The 22,045-nt window shown below is 47.8% G+C and overlaps 11 protein-coding genes across 11 annotated transcripts; 5 read left to right on the top strand and 6 right to left on the bottom strand.

Annotated features, from left to right (window-relative positions):
• The first annotated feature begins 1 nt into the window (after position 1).
• On the top strand, positions 2-2,793 carry SPPG_03534 (uncharacterized protein). Its single transcript, XM_016751797.1, has 7 exons — positions 2-280; positions 354-452; positions 522-624; positions 692-722; positions 790-1,004; positions 1,064-2,057; positions 2,127-2,793. Exons 1-7 carry the CDS (start codon positions 177-179, stop codon positions 2,642-2,644), a joined length of 2,064 nt encoding a protein of 687 aa, XP_016609780.1. The 5' UTR covers positions 2-176; the 3' UTR covers positions 2,645-2,793.
• Positions 2,652-3,604, bottom strand: SPPG_03533 (uncharacterized protein; the record flags this gene model as incomplete). Its single annotated transcript, XM_016751796.1, has 4 exons — positions 2,652-2,944; positions 3,022-3,113; positions 3,185-3,279; positions 3,347-3,604. Coding segments are annotated over 4 exons (521 nt in total), but the record flags the coding sequence as incomplete, so codon positions are not given.
• Positions 3,605-3,698: 94 nt separating this feature from the next.
• SPPG_03532 (uncharacterized protein) lies at positions 3,699-5,298 on the top strand. The gene is made up of 6 exons (XM_016751795.1): positions 3,699-3,899; positions 3,963-4,169; positions 4,241-4,564; positions 4,646-4,825; positions 4,893-5,010; positions 5,076-5,298. Exons 1-6 carry the CDS (start codon positions 3,708-3,710, stop codon positions 5,216-5,218), a joined length of 1,164 nt encoding a protein of 387 aa, XP_016609778.1. The 5' UTR covers positions 3,699-3,707; the 3' UTR covers positions 5,219-5,298.
• SPPG_03531 (uncharacterized protein) lies at positions 5,181-6,001 on the bottom strand. Its single transcript, XM_016751794.1, has one exon. The coding sequence runs from the start codon at positions 5,979-5,981 to the stop codon at positions 5,304-5,306; it is 678 nt and encodes a 225-aa protein (XP_016609777.1). The 5' UTR covers positions 5,982-6,001; the 3' UTR covers positions 5,181-5,303.
• A 153-nt stretch (positions 6,002-6,154) lies between these two features.
• Positions 6,155-8,027, top strand: SPPG_03530 (uncharacterized protein). The gene is made up of 3 exons (XM_016751793.1): positions 6,155-6,701; positions 6,765-6,933; positions 6,993-8,027. Exons 1-3 carry the CDS (start codon positions 6,203-6,205, stop codon positions 7,831-7,833), a joined length of 1,509 nt encoding a protein of 502 aa, XP_016609776.1. The 5' UTR covers positions 6,155-6,202; the 3' UTR covers positions 7,834-8,027.
• Positions 7,908-10,376, bottom strand: SPPG_03529 (AAA family ATPase CDC6). The gene is made up of 8 exons (XM_016751792.1): positions 10,159-10,376; positions 9,903-10,097; positions 9,501-9,835; positions 9,261-9,439; positions 9,037-9,203; positions 8,712-8,958; positions 8,321-8,651; positions 7,908-8,251 (listed from the first exon to the last, which is right to left on the bottom strand). Exons 1-8 carry the CDS (start codon positions 10,223-10,225, stop codon positions 7,964-7,966), a joined length of 1,809 nt encoding a protein of 602 aa, XP_016609775.1. The 5' UTR covers positions 10,226-10,376; the 3' UTR covers positions 7,908-7,963.
• A 461-nt stretch (positions 10,377-10,837) lies between these two features.
• SPPG_03528 (uncharacterized protein) lies at positions 10,838-11,754 on the top strand. The gene is made up of 3 exons (XM_016751791.1): positions 10,838-11,075; positions 11,141-11,324; positions 11,385-11,754. Exons 1-3 carry the CDS (start codon positions 10,898-10,900, stop codon positions 11,461-11,463), a joined length of 441 nt encoding a protein of 146 aa, XP_016609774.1. The 5' UTR covers positions 10,838-10,897; the 3' UTR covers positions 11,464-11,754.
• Positions 11,600-13,570, bottom strand: SPPG_03527 (uncharacterized protein). The gene is made up of 5 exons (XM_016751790.1): positions 13,461-13,570; positions 13,272-13,376; positions 12,406-13,214; positions 12,111-12,344; positions 11,600-12,034 (listed from the first exon to the last, which is right to left on the bottom strand). The coding sequence occupies exons 1-5, from the start codon at positions 13,471-13,473 to the stop codon at positions 11,933-11,935; spliced, it is 1,263 nt and encodes a 420-aa protein (XP_016609773.1). The 5' UTR covers positions 13,474-13,570; the 3' UTR covers positions 11,600-11,932.
• Positions 13,571-13,962: 392 nt separating this feature from the next.
• On the bottom strand, positions 13,963-14,453 carry SPPG_03526 (uncharacterized protein; the record flags this gene model as incomplete). Its single annotated transcript, XM_016751789.1, has 3 exons — positions 13,963-14,020; positions 14,087-14,225; positions 14,282-14,453. The coding sequence occupies 3 exons, from the start codon at positions 14,451-14,453 to the stop codon at positions 13,963-13,965; spliced, it is 369 nt and encodes a 122-aa protein (XP_016609772.1).
• Positions 14,454-14,704: 251 nt separating this feature from the next.
• Positions 14,705-16,395, bottom strand: SPPG_03525 (uncharacterized protein; the record flags this gene model as incomplete). Its single annotated transcript, XM_016751788.1, has 6 exons — positions 14,705-15,384; positions 15,451-15,653; positions 15,717-15,793; positions 15,864-15,922; positions 15,982-16,216; positions 16,285-16,395. The coding sequence occupies 6 exons, from the start codon at positions 16,393-16,395 to the stop codon at positions 14,705-14,707; spliced, it is 1,365 nt and encodes a 454-aa protein (XP_016609771.1).
• A 164-nt stretch (positions 16,396-16,559) lies between these two features.
• SPPG_03524 (uncharacterized protein) lies at positions 16,560-21,825 on the top strand (the record flags this gene model as incomplete). The annotated part of the gene is made up of 21 exons (XM_016751787.1): positions 16,560-17,113; positions 17,177-17,263; positions 17,316-17,536; positions 17,598-17,678; positions 17,742-17,808; positions 17,873-18,223; positions 18,295-18,405; positions 18,474-18,730; positions 18,800-19,011; positions 19,073-19,182; positions 19,248-19,638; positions 19,704-20,036; positions 20,095-20,225; positions 20,286-20,354; positions 20,419-20,505; positions 20,566-20,634; positions 20,692-20,775; positions 20,839-20,965; positions 21,023-21,339; positions 21,398-21,469; positions 21,535-21,825. The coding sequence occupies exons 1-21, from the start codon at positions 16,721-16,723 to the stop codon at positions 21,823-21,825; spliced, it is 3,861 nt and encodes a 1,286-aa protein (XP_016609770.1). The 5' UTR covers positions 16,560-16,720.
• Positions 21,826-22,045: the final 220 nt, after the last annotated feature.

The following is a 22,045-nucleotide window of genomic DNA, read 5'->3' as shown; positions in this document are numbered from 1 at the left end:
TCGGTGACTGTGACTGTTCCAAGGTCGCCAGCCCATCAACCTTAATCCGCTGGTTCCGCCATAGCAGAACCGTACAAACTGTTTTTTTCGAGGACGCTGTGTCGCCGTGCGCTTGCCTCCCTCGCCGTTTGATAAACAAAGGGTGCGCTAAATAAATTATCGTTGACTCGATACCCATGGAACCTTCCATACCATCAATGTCTGAGGCTGCGCAGAGCCCAAGAGAGATATTCCATCATACTGATGATCCCGTGAGGAATGGCTCAGGAAAGAAGAAAAAGTATGATTGAAAATGGGATGATCGAAACATACGCAATTCTATAATGATCACCAATTGCTGATTTCTCACATAGGTTGACGGAGATTGAGAGGCTGGAACTTGATAATCAGCGAATGGAGGAGCGGTTGAATGCATTGAGGGAAACATTAGCACGACAGAAAGAGAAAAGAGCGTATGATCAAGCACATCATCCGCAAAGCTTATCAGTTTAAGCTCAGCCATTTATTGATCCCTTATACAGCTCGGCAAATAAAAACTCTGTATGGCGGGCCGGACAGCTTCAGAAAGGAACGTTGAACTCATATGCCGCCGACGTTTTGGCCAAGAAAAACGCTGCGTTACAGGTGCGTTCGCCTTCCCATCTATCGGATCGGCGGATAACTCACGGTCTCGCTATATTAACATGAACAGCGATCACGCTATGCCGGTATCGGGCGAGAAGGTGTTTATTCATAGTCATATATCTACGTCACCTTTCTATCGCTGAATAGTTTCATTCCCTAACAAAGCTGATGAGCGCCGTAAACATCTGGACACCGCTATCAAAAGCGTGTCACAGGCTTCTCCAAGTGCCTTGGCCACACAACCTCGTGAACAGCCAATGGAAACCAAAAACCGACGAGGATCAGAGGCTACTCCTCCGACATATCAAATAAAACCGCAACCACCACCGCAACCATCTCCCCCGCCGACCGGTATGCAAAACGCGCGACCACCGAGAATGGTAACATCGTGTTTGATATGGCGTTGGTGCTAGCAACACCTTTGTAACTTGCTTTACAGTGGCGTGTCCCCTCTGCTTTAGGTCATTACGGTGTGCCTCCATCCCCCGGCCCACCATCGACATTACCACGAAACGCGAATCCGCTTCTAACAGCCCCAACATCACCCAGGCGCCAGTCCGAGGGATACGTCTCTTCGCGGCGCTCCTCGGAGCATTACACCTCGGCGCGACGTGGCTCGGACACAACAGTCATCGCAATCCCGCCTACTCCACCAAGAGATAGTGATTCGGCGAGAGATGATCTTTTTTCTGCCGTTGAGGAAGGACGCAATGATGTAACGGTTTCGTTTGGAAGCTCGCCACCAGCAGCCGATTCGGTTCTGTTAGATCATAGCAGTACAGATAGTCTTTTGGATGGATCTTTTGACGAGGAAGCATCGCACAAGTCATTTGTTCAGGCTTTGGAGGAGTGGCGAAAGGAGACAATACAGAACAATCCGAAATCCTTATCACCATCGGGCATATCAGGCAACAGACGTGCCAGTGTATCTCCGGTACGCGTTATCAAAGGGTCTGCAGGGAATAATCCTGCGAAGCAAGGTCGAGTTCCAAACGATGATGACCTCTTTCTGCCCACGCACAATGAAAGAAGCAGTCCAGCTCATTCGCGACCACGTGCTGGATCTCTTGCAACTATTGGCAAGTCAATTTCCAGTTTAACAACAACATTAGGAGCAGCGCTAGGGATTGGTGGAGGCGGCAATGCAACCGGGGTCACTTCCCGCTACGCTTCAGATTCGGGAATTTCAAATTCACTTGTACAAACATCTGCTCCAGACACTGACATATCTCCATCAAAGAGTCGCTTTGATGCGACCGTGGAACCTCCTACTTTGGATAGCCATCAAACATCCCTTTTGGACGGTGGTTACGACGAGAGTGAGTCTCATCGTTCGTTTCTGGCTGCACTAAACCGGTGGAGGGGCGTTCAGGAAGGTGATGAAGAGTACATTAATGTCGCTGGTAAGCGAGCCGCAACCGAAAGCAACGAAGGTACGGAGATCCTCCAGGTCAGTGCCTAATCGATCGCGACTGATATCCTCGTCGTCCGTGTCGAACTAGGTCCTTCTTCGATATCTACCGCCACGGAAACACCTGCGCGTATTTTACCATCGCGAGCAGCAGAGGCCGCTGAAAGCGCATTCGCCCAGTCCACGAATGGGTTAACATACATGGAACGTCTTTTACTGGGAAAGTATCGGCATGAGCTTGATCCTTCTGCACTTGATGTCGAACAGGGTGGTAGCCCGTCCAAGAACGACGAGAGCGCCACGAGCAAGCCCGCGCATGACGACAGTACAGTCCAAAAATCCCTGCAGACGAGAGCTGCTGAGAGTGAAGGAAGTCTCATAGATGGCACTGACCCAGAAGACGACCTAACTGCTCTGCCTGTTACTACTACGATAGCTTCACTCAGTTACTCAACGTCAGCTCCCAAGACATTCTTGAACTTGCCTAAGCTAACAATCGAAGATGTGACCGAGAACGAAGAGGCTGCATTGATGGCGAATGGGAACGTGGTGGAATGTGTGGGAAGCGATAAGTTAGTCATACAAGAGCCGGATGATGAGCCCCTCTGAGGACAGTGGATTTAGCAGACATTTGGATGTCTTGTTACTATTTAGAATCTCTGTATAGGATAAATTGAACATTGTCTCAAGGGTACGTCAGACATATGTGTCAACAATATTTGATTTGAATGAGAGAAGCTACGAGCTTCCAACCGATATGTCACACCACTACTAGTGACGGCTGCTCGTCGTCAAGTGTACGCCTATCAATACTCTATGTTAAGCCGATCGATCTAGTGCTGCTTCTCCAAAAATTTGTACACTGCGAAGGCGACCACGACAACCACGGGTACCAATGCAAAGAAGATTCTATTATAAAGAAAAATAATGTTAAATTACCAGAATTGATTGCACAAATATCGCACTTGAATTAAAATAGGACTTACGAGCTAGATCCTCCAGCGCTCTGTTTTACCGCGTCCTTAGTGGCCTGACCAGCTGCCGCCACCTTGGATGCAGCCTTGTCCGCCTTTCCTGCCTGCACCACAAAAGATCTATTATGAGGCCACCAATCGTAGAAAAAAGTAATCGTAGAAAGAATGTGCTTACCGATGGCTTAAGATCTCCAAGGTACATGGTCTTCAAAAGATCACGAGCATCGTCAGAGTGCCCAATCTCATCAAAGGCCTCTGTTGCATCTTGGCCTGAAGAGACCCCAGTTAGATAACGCCAATCTAATAAATGCGTCAAGGCATCTCTGATGATCCTTACCACCCTGCTCCACCATAACCTCTTCGCCACCTGGGTGCTCGTCCAAGAACTTTGTTACATCGTACACTTTCCCCTCAATGACCATCCAAAGGTTGTCACGGGTATTGTGTGAGGAGATGTCGCTCCAGTCGTATGTTTTCACTTCGGACATTTTGTCGTGAGGGTATAAAGGATGTTTGCGGATGAAATATAAATGAGGATTAAACAATCCTTTGCAAGGGCAGTTGACGGACGATTTCAAGCACAAATTCTTCATCGCGTGTTGTGCTGTCGTCAACGGAAATTCGAATGTCATTCCAGCCAAAAATAAATAATGGAACTCCGAGGTCAGCAATGATCAGACTTGTAAGAAGTTTTAAAAATGCCGCCGTCGTCCAAATTTGTAGCGTCCCGGAAGGGTTCCAACTCGGCTTCGAGAGGAAGACAGCCACATGGGAGCGGGAGGCCATCGAATGGACTACGAGAATATGCACATGAGAGCGAGGACGAAGACATGAGCCGGGTGTTGCGTCGAATGCAAGCCTTCGACAATGTAGAGGAAAGCGACAACGAGGTAGATCTTGACTTTGACTTTTAACATTTACTACTTGAGCGCTTCCTCACGCTTCCTGTTCAGGACGACGTATTCGAGGAAGGAGAGGATGCAACGTCTGTGGATATAGACGACCCTGTTGAGCAGGACGAAGGCTCAAGCTCTGCCGGAGACGACGTGGATGAAGATGAAGGGGATGGATCATCTTATGACGAGGCAGAGAATACATCAGATGAAGATGAAAGTGATGGTAGGGAAGAGGACAATGAAAGCGATGCAGAAGAGCAGCTGGTATGCTTGGCATAGCAAATGACTGAACGGACGTCTCAAACAATCGTCCTGAATCACCCACTCCCATGTAGATGCGAATAAAGCGTGAACTTGCCGACGTCCCCTTTGACCAGCTGATCGAAATACAGCAGAAAGTTGGCTTGAAAAGATTTCATGCCAATTACCGTGCTAATCGGAGATCCACTACGGAAGATACCTCAGATGAAGATGGTGAACCAGCGGATACAACGTCCCACGGTAATTCGGCAAAGACAACGAAGGGTGCATTGAAGGCAAGCAAACATGACGGGAAGGGGAAGAAGCCACCAAAGCGATTAAACAAGAATGCCCCGGTAGAGGTTACATCGAAGCGAGCAGTAACCAGAAGACGTGAAGTTGTGGAGCTACCAAAGAAGGTCGGTGTGACTCAAACGGGGAGGACTAGCATCCTAACTTTCGGGTGAGTATCTGTACTCATCTGTCTTTTCTGCTTTCAGAAATCGCGAGATCCTAGGTTTGATCCACTTGCGGGCAAGTTAAACGACGGGCTGTTTCAGCAATCATACGGATTTATCCGCGATTACGAACAGCACGAGGTAGAGATGCTCAAAAAGCGTATAGTGACTGAGAAAGACCCAGAGGTGAAAGAGCAGCTACACAAGACACTCACCAGCATGGTATGTTCTGGAAAACCAACATGCCAGATCGCCAACAATGCTTGCTGATTCCGCTTTCCAATTGCAGCAATCACGTTTGCAAACGCAAAAGCAAAAGGATAAGCGAAAGGAGATTCTTCGAAATTGGAGAAAAACAGAAGAAGATCTCGTAAAGCTGGGAAAGAAACCGTGGCAACTAAAGAAGTGTAAGATTTCCTTTATCATGCGTTTCGATCTGAATATCCATTCATTCCTGGTACTCCACATATAGCCGACATCAAGAAGCTGGAATTGGTAGAGAAATACCAATCGATGAAAGGAAAGGATGTGGACAAACTGTTAGAAAAGCGACGGAAAAAGAATGCTGCCAAGGAGCGACGGTTCTTGCCATATAAACGGCGTTCAGCTGATTGATACATTCTACAATACGTGTTCAAAGACTGTATATATATTACATAAATCAAAATGGCAAAAAACTATATACGAAATGCGGACGCCTCTATGCCTCTGATGATGGCCCCTTTGAGCCCTTATTGATCAATCTTTCAATTCGTTTTCTCAGCTGTCCCGCTGAGAGTTGATATCGGTTCAACTTGATATCCCTACTCATGGCTTCATAATCTCGTCCGTGCTTCCGCATCAAGTCCCCAAACACCTTGCCTTCTTGCTCAGATGCGTGTCGCTCCAGTTTCACGATATCCCGAGCCTCCGCCTCCATCGCCTCCACTACTGCACTTTTCGCTGATGCTTCTCCCCTTGTTGGAGCAGCGCGTCGCTTCAAGCCAGGTTTTGACCCAAGCTGCCTTACACGCGGGTCAACCTCCACCGGGCCATTCACTTCAACGTCAAAGTTTTCTTCTTGTGCTGAATCCTGTTCAACGGGTTTCGCTGGCACGTCATCTATTCGCCTCCACTCCACCTCTTCCTTTGCCTTCTGCAGCTCCCGTTCCTCCCGGGCTCTTGCTTCGGCTTCGTGTTCAGTTCCACCAGCTGCCCCGTTAAGTGCCGAAATCAGACCCATTCGCTCATAGTTCTGTTTTAGGGTAAGGTTCTTGTCCCAATTTTTGCGAACAAGCGGGTGTGCACCAGCAAAGGATATGTTGTACGGGTTCTTTTGCTTTCGCGAGACCTTGACAGAAGGGTTCTTAGTGCTTCTTCGTACGCGAGGACGGGCCATTGCGACAATGATATCCAAGAAACTACTGCTCGCAAAACCCAAAGCAAAAGCAAAAAGAATTATGACTAAGCAAGATCTATCACGTGACAATGTGACATAACAGCTGTTGTTGCTATGGCAGCGCGAGTCGGGACTGTCATTGGAGAATAAGTTTCTGGCGCCGCCGCGCAAACCTGCCATCTGCGTTTTGTCGAGTCGTTGCTAGTCGCCTTTTAAAGGCGATGCTGGGTATTTTCCGTGCAATGCCAAGCGCTGTAGGAGTCTTTCTCTTGCTGGTTGTCGTCTGCGCGTCACAGGCTCTGGGGGCCCCACGTTTGACAGCATATTATCGACCTACAGCTTCTCCCTCCGCCCTGGGCGAGCTTTCTGAGTACGACGGTTCATACTTATCTACCCTTATATATGGATATGCTGCAACGGACGAGAAAGGCTTTGTTTATTGGGGGAACAAAACCATTGCTACGGAATTGCTACATGGAAACGATGAGCCAGCCTGCGAATGCTGTGTGTTTGGAGGTGTCGGAGAAGTGATTAAATTCAAGCTGAAGTATCCGGACGTTATAACTGAGTTGGGATTTGGCGGACCCAAGGAAAGCTGGGCTCTGTCGACTTTGGCTGCGTCAAATGCGTCAAGAATTGCGTTTGCGCGAAACGCAACCAATTTCATGAGGATGCACGGCTTCGAGGGGATTCATATTAGCTGGGAGTATCCAAAGTCTTGTAAGTGCATCTCGAGAAAGGGAATTACAGTTTGATTGCGCGTGCTGACGTATCTGCGTGCAGCTGGCGACTGGGACAACTACCTGCTGCTCTTGCAAGAATTGCGAAGTTATTGGACTCAACTCAATTCTCCAATGGGGTATGCACTTTCTATATCCCTCCCAGCAGTTTCCCCTGGATTGATCAACGCCACCGTGGCGCAAATCCAAGGACTCGCCAATTTGGCACAACAGTACGTAGGAAAAGATTGGTGCTTCGTATCAGGACGTCGAATGTAACCCCTTTTTTTAGAATAAACATAATGCCCTACCGTGAAGCTCCAACGGCCTGGACCCAGTACGAAGGAAATCTCTTCAATCTTCCCACAGATCCCATCAAGGATGGCATGGATGCTGCTCTTGCAGGGTATGGGCAAGCACTACCCATCGACCGCACCTTTCTCGGCATCAATACAATGGCAGACATGTTCGAAGATGTTGCCCCTACGATTTCTAACGTTACGAATTCAACGGGCGTGTACTCTGCCTTCAAAGTGCGAAACAAAGAGTCCGTGTCATACAGAGATATTATCAATACTGGGAAATCCAGCGGATATCAGGAAGCCTTTGATTCCCAACGCGTTGGAGGATCGCTTTACAATCCACAAACAAATACGCTAATTGTAACCGAGATTCCGGACACCGTTCGCGCCAAATCAACGTACATCCAACAACGAACCTTGGCAGGCTTCGCACTCTCCTCCTTGGGGGCTGACCTTCCATCCACCAATCCTTTAGCTCTACACCAAATCGCTCAGCAGACGCTTGGAGTAGCCAAACCAGCACAAGCAAAGCATGCACTGTGCACCGAAGAATCAAACTTTTGCAACTTGAAAAGCTGTCCATGGGTCAAATCGGATAAACTCATCGCGAAGCCTTGGTTTATGTGGGTGGGTCTCGCTGCGGTCATCGTGTGGCTGGTGGTCTACTACGTGATCGGACGAGTGTTTTTCAGGTGTTACAATGTTCGCAAAGTTGCGACGTGGATGGACGCAGAAAAGCGACCGTTTAAAAGAAAGAACAAGCGTAACGAGAAACCCGATTCGACAACAATCTTGGTAGATCAGAATGTGAGGAACGAAAAGCCGAAATAGATCGTGCTGTCGTAGATTTCTGCTACTTTAGATGTCTTATAGTCACTGTAGATAGTTCAAATGGCCAATAGTGGTGGCGCGATAGATATATTTTATTCACATTATGTTCTTAAGGCTATCGACAAATGCCCTACACTTTGGCAGCTCCGTCCAATCTCAATAGATTTACCAGAATCGGTAGATCTGCTACAGCACTTTCAATTTCTTCTGGGCGAACACAGAGTTCGACATTCTGGCTCGTGCGCTTCTCGCCCAATGTACCTCCAAAACCATCACGTTTCCCCCCACCCCGCTTAGTGACCATCGTGATTAACCCGGCAGTCTCCAGGTTTGTCACCAAATCCTGCAGTTCGGTCTTCGTCACAGGTATCAATTGTGTGCGACGGTTCTTGCAAAGTTGCACGTACGTTTCATGGAGCTACAGATGTTGCTCCAACGATGAGCACATTCCAGCATCTTAAGTAGGAAACAGACGTAATGTACCAACCTTTATCAAAGACATGTCCCCCTTCTTCTGCCGGGCCATCACCGCTAGTGTGCATAGAACCATTTTGAGCTGCAGGCTAAGACTTTTGACTCGGTTCACATTTGGAGAGCCAAACACCATATTGGTCGCGGACAGGATGTGTTTAACCGTCACTTTAGGTAAGGCGTCGAGACTATCTATTGGGGAGCTCAAACCTATTCCGGAATTCGGAAGAAGCATGCTACCAGCTCCCGGTGCTCGCCTTGGCGAGGGAGAAGGTGGTGCCGCAGTGGGCAGGCTATCTGCCAGAACCTTCCTTCTTGTCTCAGCTTCTACGAGTTCAATGGCGTGACTAACACACGATGAATGTTGAGTACATGGTCCCTGCATGTAAACATTCATGTCAACTCACCGGCAAACATCCAGTGCTTTTCGCAGGTCTCCAGTTCCAGCCATTTTTCGAGCACATAGTTCAATGGCCATGGGGTGCATTAATGGAGCATTACCTTTCGCGGCTGAGATCGCCGACTTGAATGGTGAAGGCATGTTCTCTCTCAATGTTTCATCATCTACATCCTCCAAGCATTTTAGGCGCTGCTTGATAATTTCGGTAATATCTTTGATCTCGTAGGGATTAAAGTTTAATAGCTGTGGCTGGCCTGCAGTTATCGATTGGCAAATTAAACTTAGGATCGCCGAGTTTTTCATATCAAGGGTAATGGAGAAAAAGTACATACAGTTCTTTGCCTTTAGTCGCGGTAAAAACCGCTCGGTCAAATCTAGCGCATTCGCGATTCCGATGAGAACCAGGCGTGATCCAGGAAGTGCCGGCCATTCGAATAATTTATACAGTATCTCCTGGTCTTTGGTGATAAGGGAATCGATCTCATCCATGATGACCACGCTAGGAACAACTGTTAGGATTCCTTGTTTTGTACACGTGAAAGAAAATCAAACTCACAAGAAGGTCCGCGAGCTTCCCTTTGATGCCTCAGGAATGAAGATACTTTCCAAGAACTTGACTGCATCCTTTGCCTTGGTCTGCTCGCCTCTGATCTCTGCTAGGAGTTTTGGGTATATCATTTTGGGATCCTTCACCGACATGCAGTTAAGCTTTACAATACGCAGAGCATGGCGTGCCTAAAAAAAGTCATGAGTACTCCGGGGTGTGAAAGAAGCCTAGAATCAACGGTTTCCTTACTTCATCAACCCGTTCCTCCATACGGTTAACAATCTCTTCCAAAAGCGCGGTTTTTCCCGTTCCAGGACAACCGGATATGTAGAGAGATCCAGGATTCCCTTTAATGACATGATCTTCCCAAAACGTTTGTATGGTGCGTCTTTCCGTTTCACGACCAACTAGGCGTGATGGCGTATTGCAGCGCCGGAAGAGCGCTTTCGCATCTTGGTAGACCATGGTCGGTGTACGGGGTGTCCCAGGCGTGCAGTTGGGCCGCTTAGACCAGCGGGAAGACGGCGTCTGCGGTGATAGTTGCTTCAAGGGAGTACTTCTGGCGGATTTCGAAGGAGTAGAGGCTGGTTCACGAGAAGCGGGTGAGTTTATTGAGCTGCCGGTTGACATATGCAGATAAGCCATCGCCACCTTTATTTGATCGAGACTCTGCAATGGCATTTTGATTAAGAACCTCCTTCTTGCCGGTACGACTTGGAGTGCTGGGCGCGGTCCTGGAAAGCGGTTTTCGGCCGGGTTTGGGCGAAGGCGGTATGACGATCTCGACATTACCCGAGGCTGAGCCGAGTGCTGTCCGCGAACGCAGTGTGCGTTTTGGGGTACCTGCTTTGTTTGTAGAAGCGTGAGTGTCAAGGAGGGCACTCTTCCTAGACATAAGATGGTCTACCTTCACAAAGGTTCTCTTCCTCTGCCTCTATAGCATTGCGGGATCGCTTTCGGGTAGGCGTAACCATCCTGTCGCTATTTGGACCTAATAGCTGAGTCTGATGATAAGACTTGAGCCTTGGTGTTTGGTCTCCGAGAAGCTGCCAGAACAGAGGTATCAAATGCTCGCTACTAGTAACGACAAAGCGACGAACCAACTTGCAAGCGACACGCTCAGATTTGGGGACATCGCAAATCGGACTTCGGACATGGACGGACAACGCGTTCAGTCACATGTTTCTGAAACATTGAACCCGCAGTCGCAAAGAAATATTTATTAGATCAGTATATAAATCTTGAAAGGCGTTACAAAAGCACATCTGTTTATGCGAAGGAGAGATAGTTGGCAACCCCTCGGACAGAGACGGGATTGACCCCACTGGGTCATTTATCTTCGTTGTGGCCTCCACCTTTGTGTGGAAAACAACTGAATTTTTTTGTTTACTTTATACGCTTTTACCCTTGCAGTCGTCATGTCCAGTGGCATCCGATGCAAAGCTGATTGCAGGTTTACTTGCGAATAAGGCGATCAATATCCTACGTGGCAGCCGTGGCGGTCGTCTCGTCAATAAACACGTGACTAATGCTGTGATACAAATCACATGACTATCATTTTTCTGTCCCAATTATTACGCTTCCTCCGCTGGACGTTTTGACCTTCCCTCTCTCTCGGTTGCAGCACAAATCTCCACATTTTAACAATGTCCAGTGGAGGTGTCACCGTCAAGGACGTTAGCGCCCACGACTTTGTCAAGGCCTACGCTGCCTATCTCAAGCGGACAGGAAAGCTGGAGGTGCCAAAATGGGTTGACCTTGTCAAGACCGGCACATACAAGGAACTCGCTCCTTACGACCAGGACTGGTACTACATCCGTGCTGGTATGTAATGTCACTGCCATTCCAGGTCATTCGTAAGGCAGACAATTGAAACTTTCGGTCCTTAGCCTCGGTTGCTCGTCACGTCTACCTCCGCAACGGTGTCGGTGTCGGTGGATTGAAGAAGAACTACGGTGGTCGTCAGAACCGTGGTAACCGTCCTCACCACCACTCTAGCAGCTCTGGATCAATTGCTCGCAAGGTCATGCAGTCTCTTGAGAAGATCAAGGTGCTCGAGAAGGACCCCAACGGGTAAGCATTGGAATGGACATTGCTGTTTTCAACGAGCAACTAACTCGACTTGCGCAACAGTGGTCGTCGTATCTCCCAGGATGGTCAGAAGGATTTGGACCGTATCGCTGCTCAGATCATCCGCGCCACCCAGGCTTAAGCGTCCATTTCTTACCTGTTTAGATGCGCCGGTGCGGTGGGGTACGGTGCTGCTCTGTCTGCTCAATGTAATTTGTTGTACAATATTATTTTAATGGGGTTTCAGCCATTAAGTTGAGTTTTGCGCAATGACGGAGTGTGCATGGAATGAATGTGATATTATCAATACTAGTGTAAAATGCACTCGACTTGATTTTATGCAAAGGGCCTTGGGTGGAAGGAGGCATAGGGCCAAGATTATCTCACTACCCGCAAACATGCGGTACAATAACATCGACCGTCCTTCTCCTTCCATGCACTGCCGTCACTATCGTTTCCCCTTTAGGGTCCAGCTTTCGCGAGCAGTAGCTGCAGGTAAAAGCATTCCGAATGCCACACCTTACCTGCGGCAGTTACCATGTCGCTAGACCTCTTATAGAAATGGTCTTTTGACAGCCAGCGCTAAATGACACGCGATCGATGGAATCGCTTTATCCCATCTGATGAGCCCGTCGCAATGCATGATGTGTCGCACAGTACGGTTGGCCATGTTGCTCATAGAATGTCCCCGTTGGGAACGGTTGCTTACAGTCCTGGAAGATGGAAAATGTTTGCAAAGGATCAGCATTCAGCTCCTTATAATAAATTGCGAACAACTTGAGAACATACCGCACACACGAAACATCCCATATGCCACTCCTTTCCACAGGCGGACACAAACTCTCCAATAATTCCCTTTCCACAGCCCCCACATCGCATTGCAAAGAGGTTGAAATAGTCTTCCTCACAGTACGCCATCCCATCCTTTTCCAAGAATCCGGCTCCTGGGGGGAAAAGCTTACCACATTGTGCGCAGAAGAAATGATGTGGGTGCCAATGCTGGCCGAGGGCAGTTATGCAGCGCTGATATGACGGATAGATGAGAAAATACGGCCAAAGAGCATGTAACCAGTCTCATTTGTACCTCCATGATACGGCCGGAACAGTACGCGCATTTAGGAAGGTTCATCTGCCAACAGGAGTCACAATACGCTTCTCCTGCCTTTTCAAAAAAGCGACCGTGCCCTAATTGCCGATTGCAGGAGAAGCACGTAAAATGCTCCGGATGGTACGTTCGGCCCATTGCATTGACGACGGGGCCAGACAACGGCTTGTGGCACACTACACAAAACTTGGACACGGTGTTCGATACAAAATTGGAAGTTGGGCCACTCCCGGGCTGAAAATCAGGTTGTGGAAGCGATCCCTGCGCACTATCTGACAGTTGGGCATGTGAAGATGGAGGTTGGGAAAAAGGCGTTGGTGGTGCATCATAGGATGGCGCCGTGGTACTTCGTGAATGCTCGGGACTGCGTTCTTGCGGCTCTGCTCGATCTCCTTCACTATGATTGGTGATATCGGCACTAGGTCCTCCGAGAGCATCCAAACTCCCATCTGTCCTATCAGAAGAGATTGACTCTCCATCATCTCCACCTGCTGCCTCCAGTGACAAGTCTCCCATCAATCGTTCCAGTTGACCTGCGACTTCAGAAGGTCTTCTTACCGAATCGTTGACTTGGGCAGGGACGGGTAGATGCCGTGATGGCGGAGATTGCTGAGGCGGGCGATTTGGCGGTAGTGGGGAAGGATGCATTTCGGCGCCCGGTCCTGCTAAAGCCTCATTGGAGCTACTTACGAGCCCTTTGAGATCTGTGAGATCTCTCACAAGGCTGTCTAGCTCCTTTATACCAGCTCCCCGTTTCTCAACGGTTTTGGTGAGGGTCACTACATCCTCTAGCAGATATCATCAAAAAAGGATACAGAATTCCCCACATAATATAACCGACGTACTAGGCTTTCCTCCAAAAGGGGCGGGCTGGTCACCAGGGGAACCCAGAGCATGCACCGTAGACGCTCGCGCGGATCCTACTGCGTCTAGCTCTTTCAAAAGAAGATCTTCAAATCGTGTTTAACCCGCCGCGAACAAAAATGTCAAATGGTACGGTCAGATGGTACAATTTGCAATGATAACAAGCCCACCTAGCTCGTTCATTTGTTCACTCAACAACGGGCAAGAATAAAGAGACCGTTTTTTCTGGTGCTGTCGAAGTCTATACACACTAGTAACACGATAAAAGGAATCTCTACTTGTTTGGACTACTTGAAGGTTGATTTCACGGCCGAATCCGATTCTCGATTTGGCGTAGCTTACATAAGCCCGCGATCCTGTAAAAGAGGATATCGTAAATAAACAGGTCTATTTATCCCTAAATTTAAGGGATAAGCAGCACTAACGGCCGTTGTGATAGATGTGGAATTTGGGTTTCGACATTCAATGCCACTCGATATCTCCAAGGTTGGCTGCAACTTTATATAAGGTTTTCCCAGTAATTACATTTCCTCGTCTGCTACAGACAGTAAGACGCCGAGAAGGACGTAATAATACATTGTCCAGGAGACGAAGGAACATGAACCATCTGCTTGATGTCCTGAATTTTGCATATATATAAAAACCAATATGTACACAGTCAATATGCATCCCTCATGCAGTTTTATAGACTGCCAAAGTCATCTCATCATCCTGTCGTATGAGAATATTCCTACGCAATTGATAAAATGAGGTTCAACCGAGAGCCATCTTGAACATATCCACACACAACACTCACATGGCACTCGATTCAATGCACACCGTTGGAAGACTATCGTCTTTCTCCGTATTCGAGCTATGATGTTGAGCGAGACGAGATGCACGAAGCGCTATTGAGGCAATGTACCCTGCAGCCAACGGAGGTGCCACACCCTTTGCTGAATGAAGGGTTAGTTTTCGAAGACTGGATAAATAAAGCCAGCTTCCAACTCACCTGAAAGACAAAGGCCTTCTGAATCCACAAGCAGAATACCTGTTACAGATTCCGTTTGGTTGCTAGAAAGACGAGCTGTACTTGTGAGCCTGGGGTTTGCCCCGAATGTGGCAGCCAGTGAAACGACAGATTCATACGCTGAGTCCAAGGCTGTGTCCAACTTCGATTCCATTTCTCCAGAATATCTTAATGCATGCGGGGACGCAGAGGTAGACTGCAGTGTACTGAGACGTAGGCGTTTTGCGAGAGCCTTTCAATACCCTTGTATGTATGGCTGATCACTAACCCAATGGTAATCGTTCACTCTGCAACATGCCAGCTGGTGACATGCTGGATCGCGACTGGGGTCCTCCAAAGCTCAGTGGCTTAGCGAAAGAGTGTAAATTATCTACATTGATCTTTACAAAAAGGACCTCATCCGATCTAAGATACACTTAAGCGACCCACACCCTCCGCTGTCTCCACAACATCATCACTGTCTGATCCTGGTTTTTCATCGGCTTCATGGACTGTTACATGCTCCGTAACGAATTCTTCCCCATCCTCCACGGTCAGGTCAATTGAATAATCCAAGGCTAATGAATTAAACAAAGAGAATCCACCCGCAGGTTTTTGCCAGGAAAACACGTAGGTACCGGGTTCCACGTTCATGTCCGATTGTACAATTTCTTTATGGCTGTCGCGGCTTGTTGAAGGCACAATTACCCGTTCATCTGCACAATCTTCCTTGCGGTGTCGAATTTCAAAATGCACCGCGCGCTTGGTCGTACGAAACTTGTAGAAAAGCTTCGCTTGACTTGCCCCCTCAACTTCTTCCTTTGGTACTGTAATCTCATATTCGTGGCTGGACGATCCGAGTGATGTACTGAACTGAAAGTTGTCCCCGGCTCCTTTTGCGTTTCTACTTTCGAGGTATGGAGAAGGCACACATCCTCCGGGCATATGACTACAGGTGCACTTGCCCCCAAGAAAGTCTGGCAGATTTTCAGCATCGACGTGCTGGAGCAGGACGTCTTTGTAGTCCGAACCACATATGAAGATTTTCTCTAGAATTCGTTTGTCTAACCACCGCTTTATAATGTTCCACGCTCTTGCAAATATCCCTTATAAATGATTACAGCGCGTTAACGCACGACAGTCCATTGTTATTGGGTAAAATGACGCCCTACCTGGTGTGTTGACGATGAACAGCTTGCCCAGTCGCTCCGGATAAACTCTAGAATCAAGATCCGACACGGCCCTCAACAGATTGAGCCCGGTCATGTCAAATTGCCAGATACCCAAGCCTGTGCAATCAAAGATCACAGTGTGTTTCTCAATCGTTTTCCCCGCCCTCTGGGTACATTCGGGCATCAGCACATTGAAGACAAATCTGTTGATCATGAGTGTTAGAACAGAATAAACCTTAGTGCCAAACTTCAGATGAACTACTTGCTCATTATTTCGTATATGCCAATCAAGCATTACAGCTGGACTGCATTTCACTGCTAGACCCTTGACATCATGGTATCCCTACAACGTCCTGTGTCAGACCACCGTCTCCGGGCTTTTCACAAATGAACGTACAGGAGATTCTCCTTACCGTCCGCTCGATAAAAACTGGCGTTCCTTCCTTGTCAACTTTGTGGAAGCATCCGCCGCCTGATACAGGAGTAATCTTCAGCTCTGAGAACCGGAATGAAATGTACACCAATATATACCCATGCATGAATAAAACTTTTTGAAGTCTTCCGGCATGCCTTCGACGCTCATATCCCAATTAGCGTCGGGTACAGATCGAAAGCCGCGCACGTTCTGCATGACGGGATTGCCGTTGACTCCTGGTACCGGTAGTCGATCGATCCCTTCTTTCTCGCGCCACTCGAAATAGCCATTGAGCATTTCATGAGCCTTCTGGGCATTCAGCTGGCGGGCAATTAGAAAGCGGAGGAGTGTCTGTTCGCGAAATTCAAGGTAATCGTGAGTGAATGTGCTGCCGGGCCGCAGTGTAAGACCCAACATACGTTATCGTCATGCTTTGGGCTTTCCGAACCCAAAAGAGCTCGAAACTCCTTGATAGCTTGTGTCTTCTGGTCATCTGTAAGATTGTTCAAGTCTATCTTCGAGGCAGACATTGTGATTGGATGCGGATTGACGAAAACCGGCAAAACAGCTTCATGGTCATTTATTTTTGCCATGCAGCATGGATCCTCACCGCGTCATCTAAGGTAAGCAATTAGTCAGCAACCAACTGGGTGGAGATCGCAGGAACACTTACCTCAATCCATAAGCGTTATAGACTCAAGTCCAGTTGCTCATTCTCCATCATTGATTATTTCAATTGTCTACTCTTCCCACTCTACTGCTGGCAATAGGGTAAAAAGGAAGAACTGTATATCGGACGACTTTTCCATATCTTGATAAGAAGGTTCTTCAAGATCAGATAATATAATTTAAGAGATGAGTTCCGGATCGGGAACGCCGGAAAATGGAGGAATGGGCAGCGGATCAAACCCAACAATGTCTCGTTCTGGCAGTATCTCTTCTGTGTCTTCGCTGCGAACCCTCCCCGATGAGGCCCTGAAGGGAAGCTGGCGCCGTCGATGGGGCCGCCGTCGGAGTGTCAGTATGGTGAAATCTACGAGCAGTTTGTTCTTTCCAGAAAAGCACACCAGCTCTGGAGAGGCACTCGATATGATGGATACAGCTTCATCGGTGTATGACTACCCAGATGCCAGAAGTGCTCTTCTAATGTTGCAGGAGAGGATGTACCAGTTGAATGCCTCTGGACTTGCTGATAGGACAATGGATGCACAGACTGTGGACGAAATATTTGAGCTGGCGCTAGATGCGGTACGTGGTTATCTTTCAAAGTGGGATGTATACAAGACAGCTTTGATGATATCCACCTTGCAGGAGCATAGTGATTTGGGTGAAAACCAGCGAGAGGCCATGCGACGACTGAGCAAAGAGAAAAAATTACAGCTTATTAGACAGCTTTTGGTAATCAATATATGTGTCAGTTTTACGAGGCCTTGTCTCACGCCCGCATTAGGCAAAGCAGGAATCTAAAACGGCTACTGATGGAGACAAGGGACCATCATACTACATAGAATTCATTCAGAATGCCGCGGTGACCACGCTTCATCACAAGAATCGCACCAGCCAGCTTGTCGGGCTTGTAACTCGATCCATGACCGGGAGCGGTGGAAAGCAGCATCATTTACGAGATGTTCTTGCTGAACTCAAAGTCCAATGCTCTTGTCAGACCGTAAGGTGGGTTCAGCGGTTGCGTCCATTGCATGCAGTAGCAGTACTGAATCAACAGCATATGAAGTTGGCTTTTGGACTTTATGGAGCAGGGTGGGTTTCGTGTGTTGTTCAGCTTGCTCGAGGCGATGCATAGAAAACCAGACAGGTGTGTGGATGAACAGAGGAAACAAGGGTTCTGTGCTGCATTAGACTGAAAGTGTTCATATAGGAAGCTCAAGCACTACGAAACCGAATCAGAAGTCCTCAAGATACTGAAGATTCTCGTAAACCACAATGTAAAGAATGTCAATTACCGTAGGGAAAGAGCATCGTCAACCGTTATCTAAAATGATCGTACAGAGAGGCGTTACAGAGCTCTTAAGCAATCCAAGCTACCTAAACATCCTCATCTTATCTCTCGATTCTCCCCTACTCCCTGCCCGGACGTCGGCAGCAGATTTTCTTTTGGCGTTAGTCACCCTCGAGTATCCAAGAGGTCATCGTTTAGTTATGAGAGCGTTCGATTACTTCCGTTCTTCCCGAGATGATCTGCATACTTTCGAGCGACTGGTACGGGCCTTGGAGAGTTTGATCAACACACGAGGAGTGTTTGGAACGACAGTTGGGGCAAAAACTGATGTGAAGGACACGATTGTACATTTCGGGGACAAGAATAGGGAGCAGATGCAGAAAGACATAAAGGACTTTCTGGTAAATTAGACTAAATGAGTTATCACATGCTTGCTTCGGGCTGACCGGGCATGGAAATGCGTTCCTCCCAGATATCGGCAGTGACATTACTTCGGTTAGTAGTGGACATACCTCAAGAGCTGGAGTACAGAATTCACTTGAGAAATGAGCTACTAGCATCAGGTTTTAGTCGTGTACTAAAAGTAAGTGCTTTTCTGTAGCGCAACCTTCCCTTCTGTTGTTGACGAGTCCCTCTCATACAAACAAACAGCGACTGCGTACATGGGCACCGGCAGAATTTGCTGAGATCCTCACACATGTGGATGCATTTGAGTATCGGGCAGCGGCTGACCATCAGGAGTTTGCAGATGACATTGGCGATATAATGGGCATTGATATGGAGAACCCGCAACAGCTGCTTGAAACATTGCTTGGCTCATTTCGCGAAACAGAAGGTGGTCGAGGCTATATAACATCCATCCTTCAACACTTACTGATCCCGACTCGATTGATTGATGGGGTATCACGGTATGTTACCCTTGCATGTATTTTTTGAAGGAATTCATCAACTTACAGGGAATGATCAAATGGATAAAGTACCAAGGTACTTCGATTATTGGATCTCATGATTGCCCAAGTTGTTCTCGATCGGAATGGAATCGACCCAAGCTTCACTGATATGTATCGGATATCCGTGGAAGATGCAATGGAAGGAATTTCTGAACAACTGGCGGAAGAAAATGAAGTGTTACGAACAAGGTTGGACCAGATGGGATGTTCTCGAGACGCTGGACATGATGATAAAGGAGGTAGGAGTTGCGTCAATACTGGAGGATCTCAACCAGTTATGAAAGTCTGACTTTGTTGAAGATCGTCAGGGCGATGCCAAAAAACCAGCAGATGACGCCATATTAGCGTTGCAACACCAGTTGGATGAGGTTTACGAAAAACATAATCAAGCGCTGGCAATGCATCAGAAGGTATGTATTTAGGAAGGCAACGAGCGGGCCGTACGATCATCGTTGAATCCTTTTGTTTTATAAAGGAATTGGATGATATATTGCAAGCCATTGCAAGCTATGGACAGGATCTTCAAGGCACGGATTCGGCGTATGGCTCTCGCACTGATTTAACTGGTGGCAAATGCCATACTTCGTCGGAAGAGGTGCAAAATGCTTCCGGAACAGCTGTGATATCCACGACAACCAGTGAAGCATCCTTGATTCCGGCCCCACTGTCCTCTACCCCCAGCGACGCCAGTTTGGCGCCAACCTTAACAGTACCTGCTCCATCACTACATCCAACCGTATCAACAGCATCTCCCCCTTTACCTCCCCCAGGAGTGCCACCACCACCAGCATTCGGAGGCCCACCACCTCCGCCGCCGGGAGCTGGGGGTCCTCCTCCTCCACCAGGCTCAGGAGGGTTTGTGATAGGTACCCAAAATCTAATCTATCTCTTCTCCCCGGACTTTGTTTACCTCTGTATTTGCAAATTGCAGGAGGAATACCGAAGAGACCACAAAAGTATCGACCTTCAGTCCAAGTTCGGCGATTTCAATGGGACAAGGTCCCGGAGAGCGAAGTGTCACAAACCATATGGGCAAAGAAGCTGGCGTTGAAAACAAAGCTGGACGATAATGAAGAGCCTAATAGTTCGGACCTCGAAAAGATCGCTGAAAAATTAGGGGTGTTCCGTGAAGCGGAGACACTCTTTGCCTTAAAATCTGGCAAGATGAGAAATACTGCAGGTGGTGATGTTGATGGGTCTGTACCAAACACACCCATCGTACAGCATGTCGAATTAATTGATGGGAAGAAAGCGCAGAATATAAGTAAGTTGGACCCACCCTCATATCCGGGTCTATGCACTAATCAAACCTTCGTCGGCAGTGATCTTTTTGGCAAAGTTGAAGAAGTACAACTTGGAGGAATTGCGTGATGCCATCCTCGGCGCTGATCAAACCATCATCACCGAAACCGTGGCAAAGCACATGATTGAGCACTTGCCAACGAGAGACGAGGTATTGCCAACAATACGTGCTTGAAATCTGGTGGCGAGCACTGATAGTCGCCGAATTCAGATAGCCGTACTGAAAGACTATCGAGAAGAAGGGCGCCCACTTCGACAGGCAGAAGCTTTTCTAAAGGAGGTACCCATCATACAGGAAAGCTGTTCTTCGAAACATGTGACACTAATAAGAGCTACTTTTTAAGCTACTGAAAATTGACCGATATGAGGAACGTTTACGTGCTCTTCAGTTCAGCGGAGGGTTTCCCGAGCGTCATGCGGCGATTGAGCAGGTATGACCAATGCTGATAGAAACAAAGGACATGTTGTGAGTACTTATACATCTTCAATAGGACATTTCCGTCTGTTCATCTGCGTTGACCGCGCTTCAAACATCCGAGGCATGGACCGGATTACTCGAGGTAAGCTGAAAATTGCCCTCATTTGCGACCGATGAGCTAACATCATTGTTTTTCTAGTTTATTTTAACTATAGGAAATTACTTGAACAGCGGCAGTTTTATTGGGCAGGTCCATGGTTTCAGAATTGGAAGTCTCAACAAGGTTTGCTTCTGTCATCCAAATCTGCCACAAGTCTCAACCAGGTCTTCTAATAAAGATCTAAAGCTTGTAAATACAAAAGCCACTAGCAAAGTATCACTCCTTCATTTCATAGCTGGGACAGTCGATGCAAAGTTCCCTCAATTCAAGTCCTTCATAAATGACTTGAAAGACGTCTACCCTGCTGCACGCGGTATGTCGATAGTCTGCGAAACGTGGAGGAAAGCTCTGACTCATTGTTCATTTATAGTGTCGTTTCCAACAATGCAAGAGGATCTGGAAGAAATGCGGCGTGCACTAGGAATGGTCCGTACTGAAGTTGAATTCCAGAAAGCACAAACTCGTGCTTCAATCGATGGTCGGCTTGTGAATCCCAAAGATCGCTTTGCGGATGTTATGGATTCATTTCTGGAGGACGCGAGCACTAAGTTTAGTCATCTTGATGAGCGCCATCGAAAGCTGCTTGCACTGTTTGAAAGCACTGTCATTCTATATGGAGAGGAAACAGCCAAGACATCGCCTGAGGAGTTCTTTACTCTCTTTACGACATTTTTGGACTCGTTCGCTGTAAGACAAATGCATAGTTAGAAGCACCACGCTAGCATATAACTCCTATGGTTATCAGATTGCGCTTGCGGAAAGCAAGAAAGAAAGGGAACGGGAGGAATTGCTGGAGAAGCGAAGGAAGGCACAAGAGGTGCGTAGTCTATTGAGCACGGTCCCATACACTTCCCCAGTATGAATCTAAGGCATTGAACTCAGGAACGGGAAGCAATGCGACGCAAGCGACATGAGATCGAGCCATTCAAGATGCCAACACTAATGTTACCAACGGGCGACTCCGGCGGCGGATTGGCGATGGACGATCTCTTGGAATCTTTGAAGCGGGGGAATATCCCGGGGGGTGGAGGTCGCCCCAAGCCACGTCTTCCTCAAACAGCTGCTCTTGCGGAAAGAGCATCATCAAGACAAGCATCTACTTCGAGTATTGGAAATAAGGCACTAGAGCTGTTGGTGTCGTTAAAGGGCGAGGATCAGACGATTGAGGGCTAGCTTTGTACTTTATTTATTTATGCGAGCTCTGATTCCATCGTATTTCCACCTACAATTCTCCAAATATGAGCTCTCAGTCTGCAATCATATATGGGAGGTGAGGCACCCATCAATTCCTGCCACTCTCGGCAGTAAGCATTTGGGTGTGTCTGAGAAATACAGCCTATCTTTATGTAAATCCCATCGCCTCAGATCAATCATTAAAAATATTGGCTATGCC

The sequence above is a fragment of the Spizellomyces punctatus genome (genome assembly GCF_000182565.1).
Source record: "Spizellomyces punctatus DAOM BR117 chromosome Unknown supercont1.5, whole genome shotgun sequence".
Classification (NCBI taxonomy): Eukaryota; Fungi; Chytridiomycota; class Chytridiomycetes; order Spizellomycetales; family Spizellomycetaceae; genus Spizellomyces; species Spizellomyces punctatus.
The sequence above is the reverse complement of the archived record's forward strand: the minus strand, read 5'-3'. Positions and strand labels throughout refer to the sequence as shown.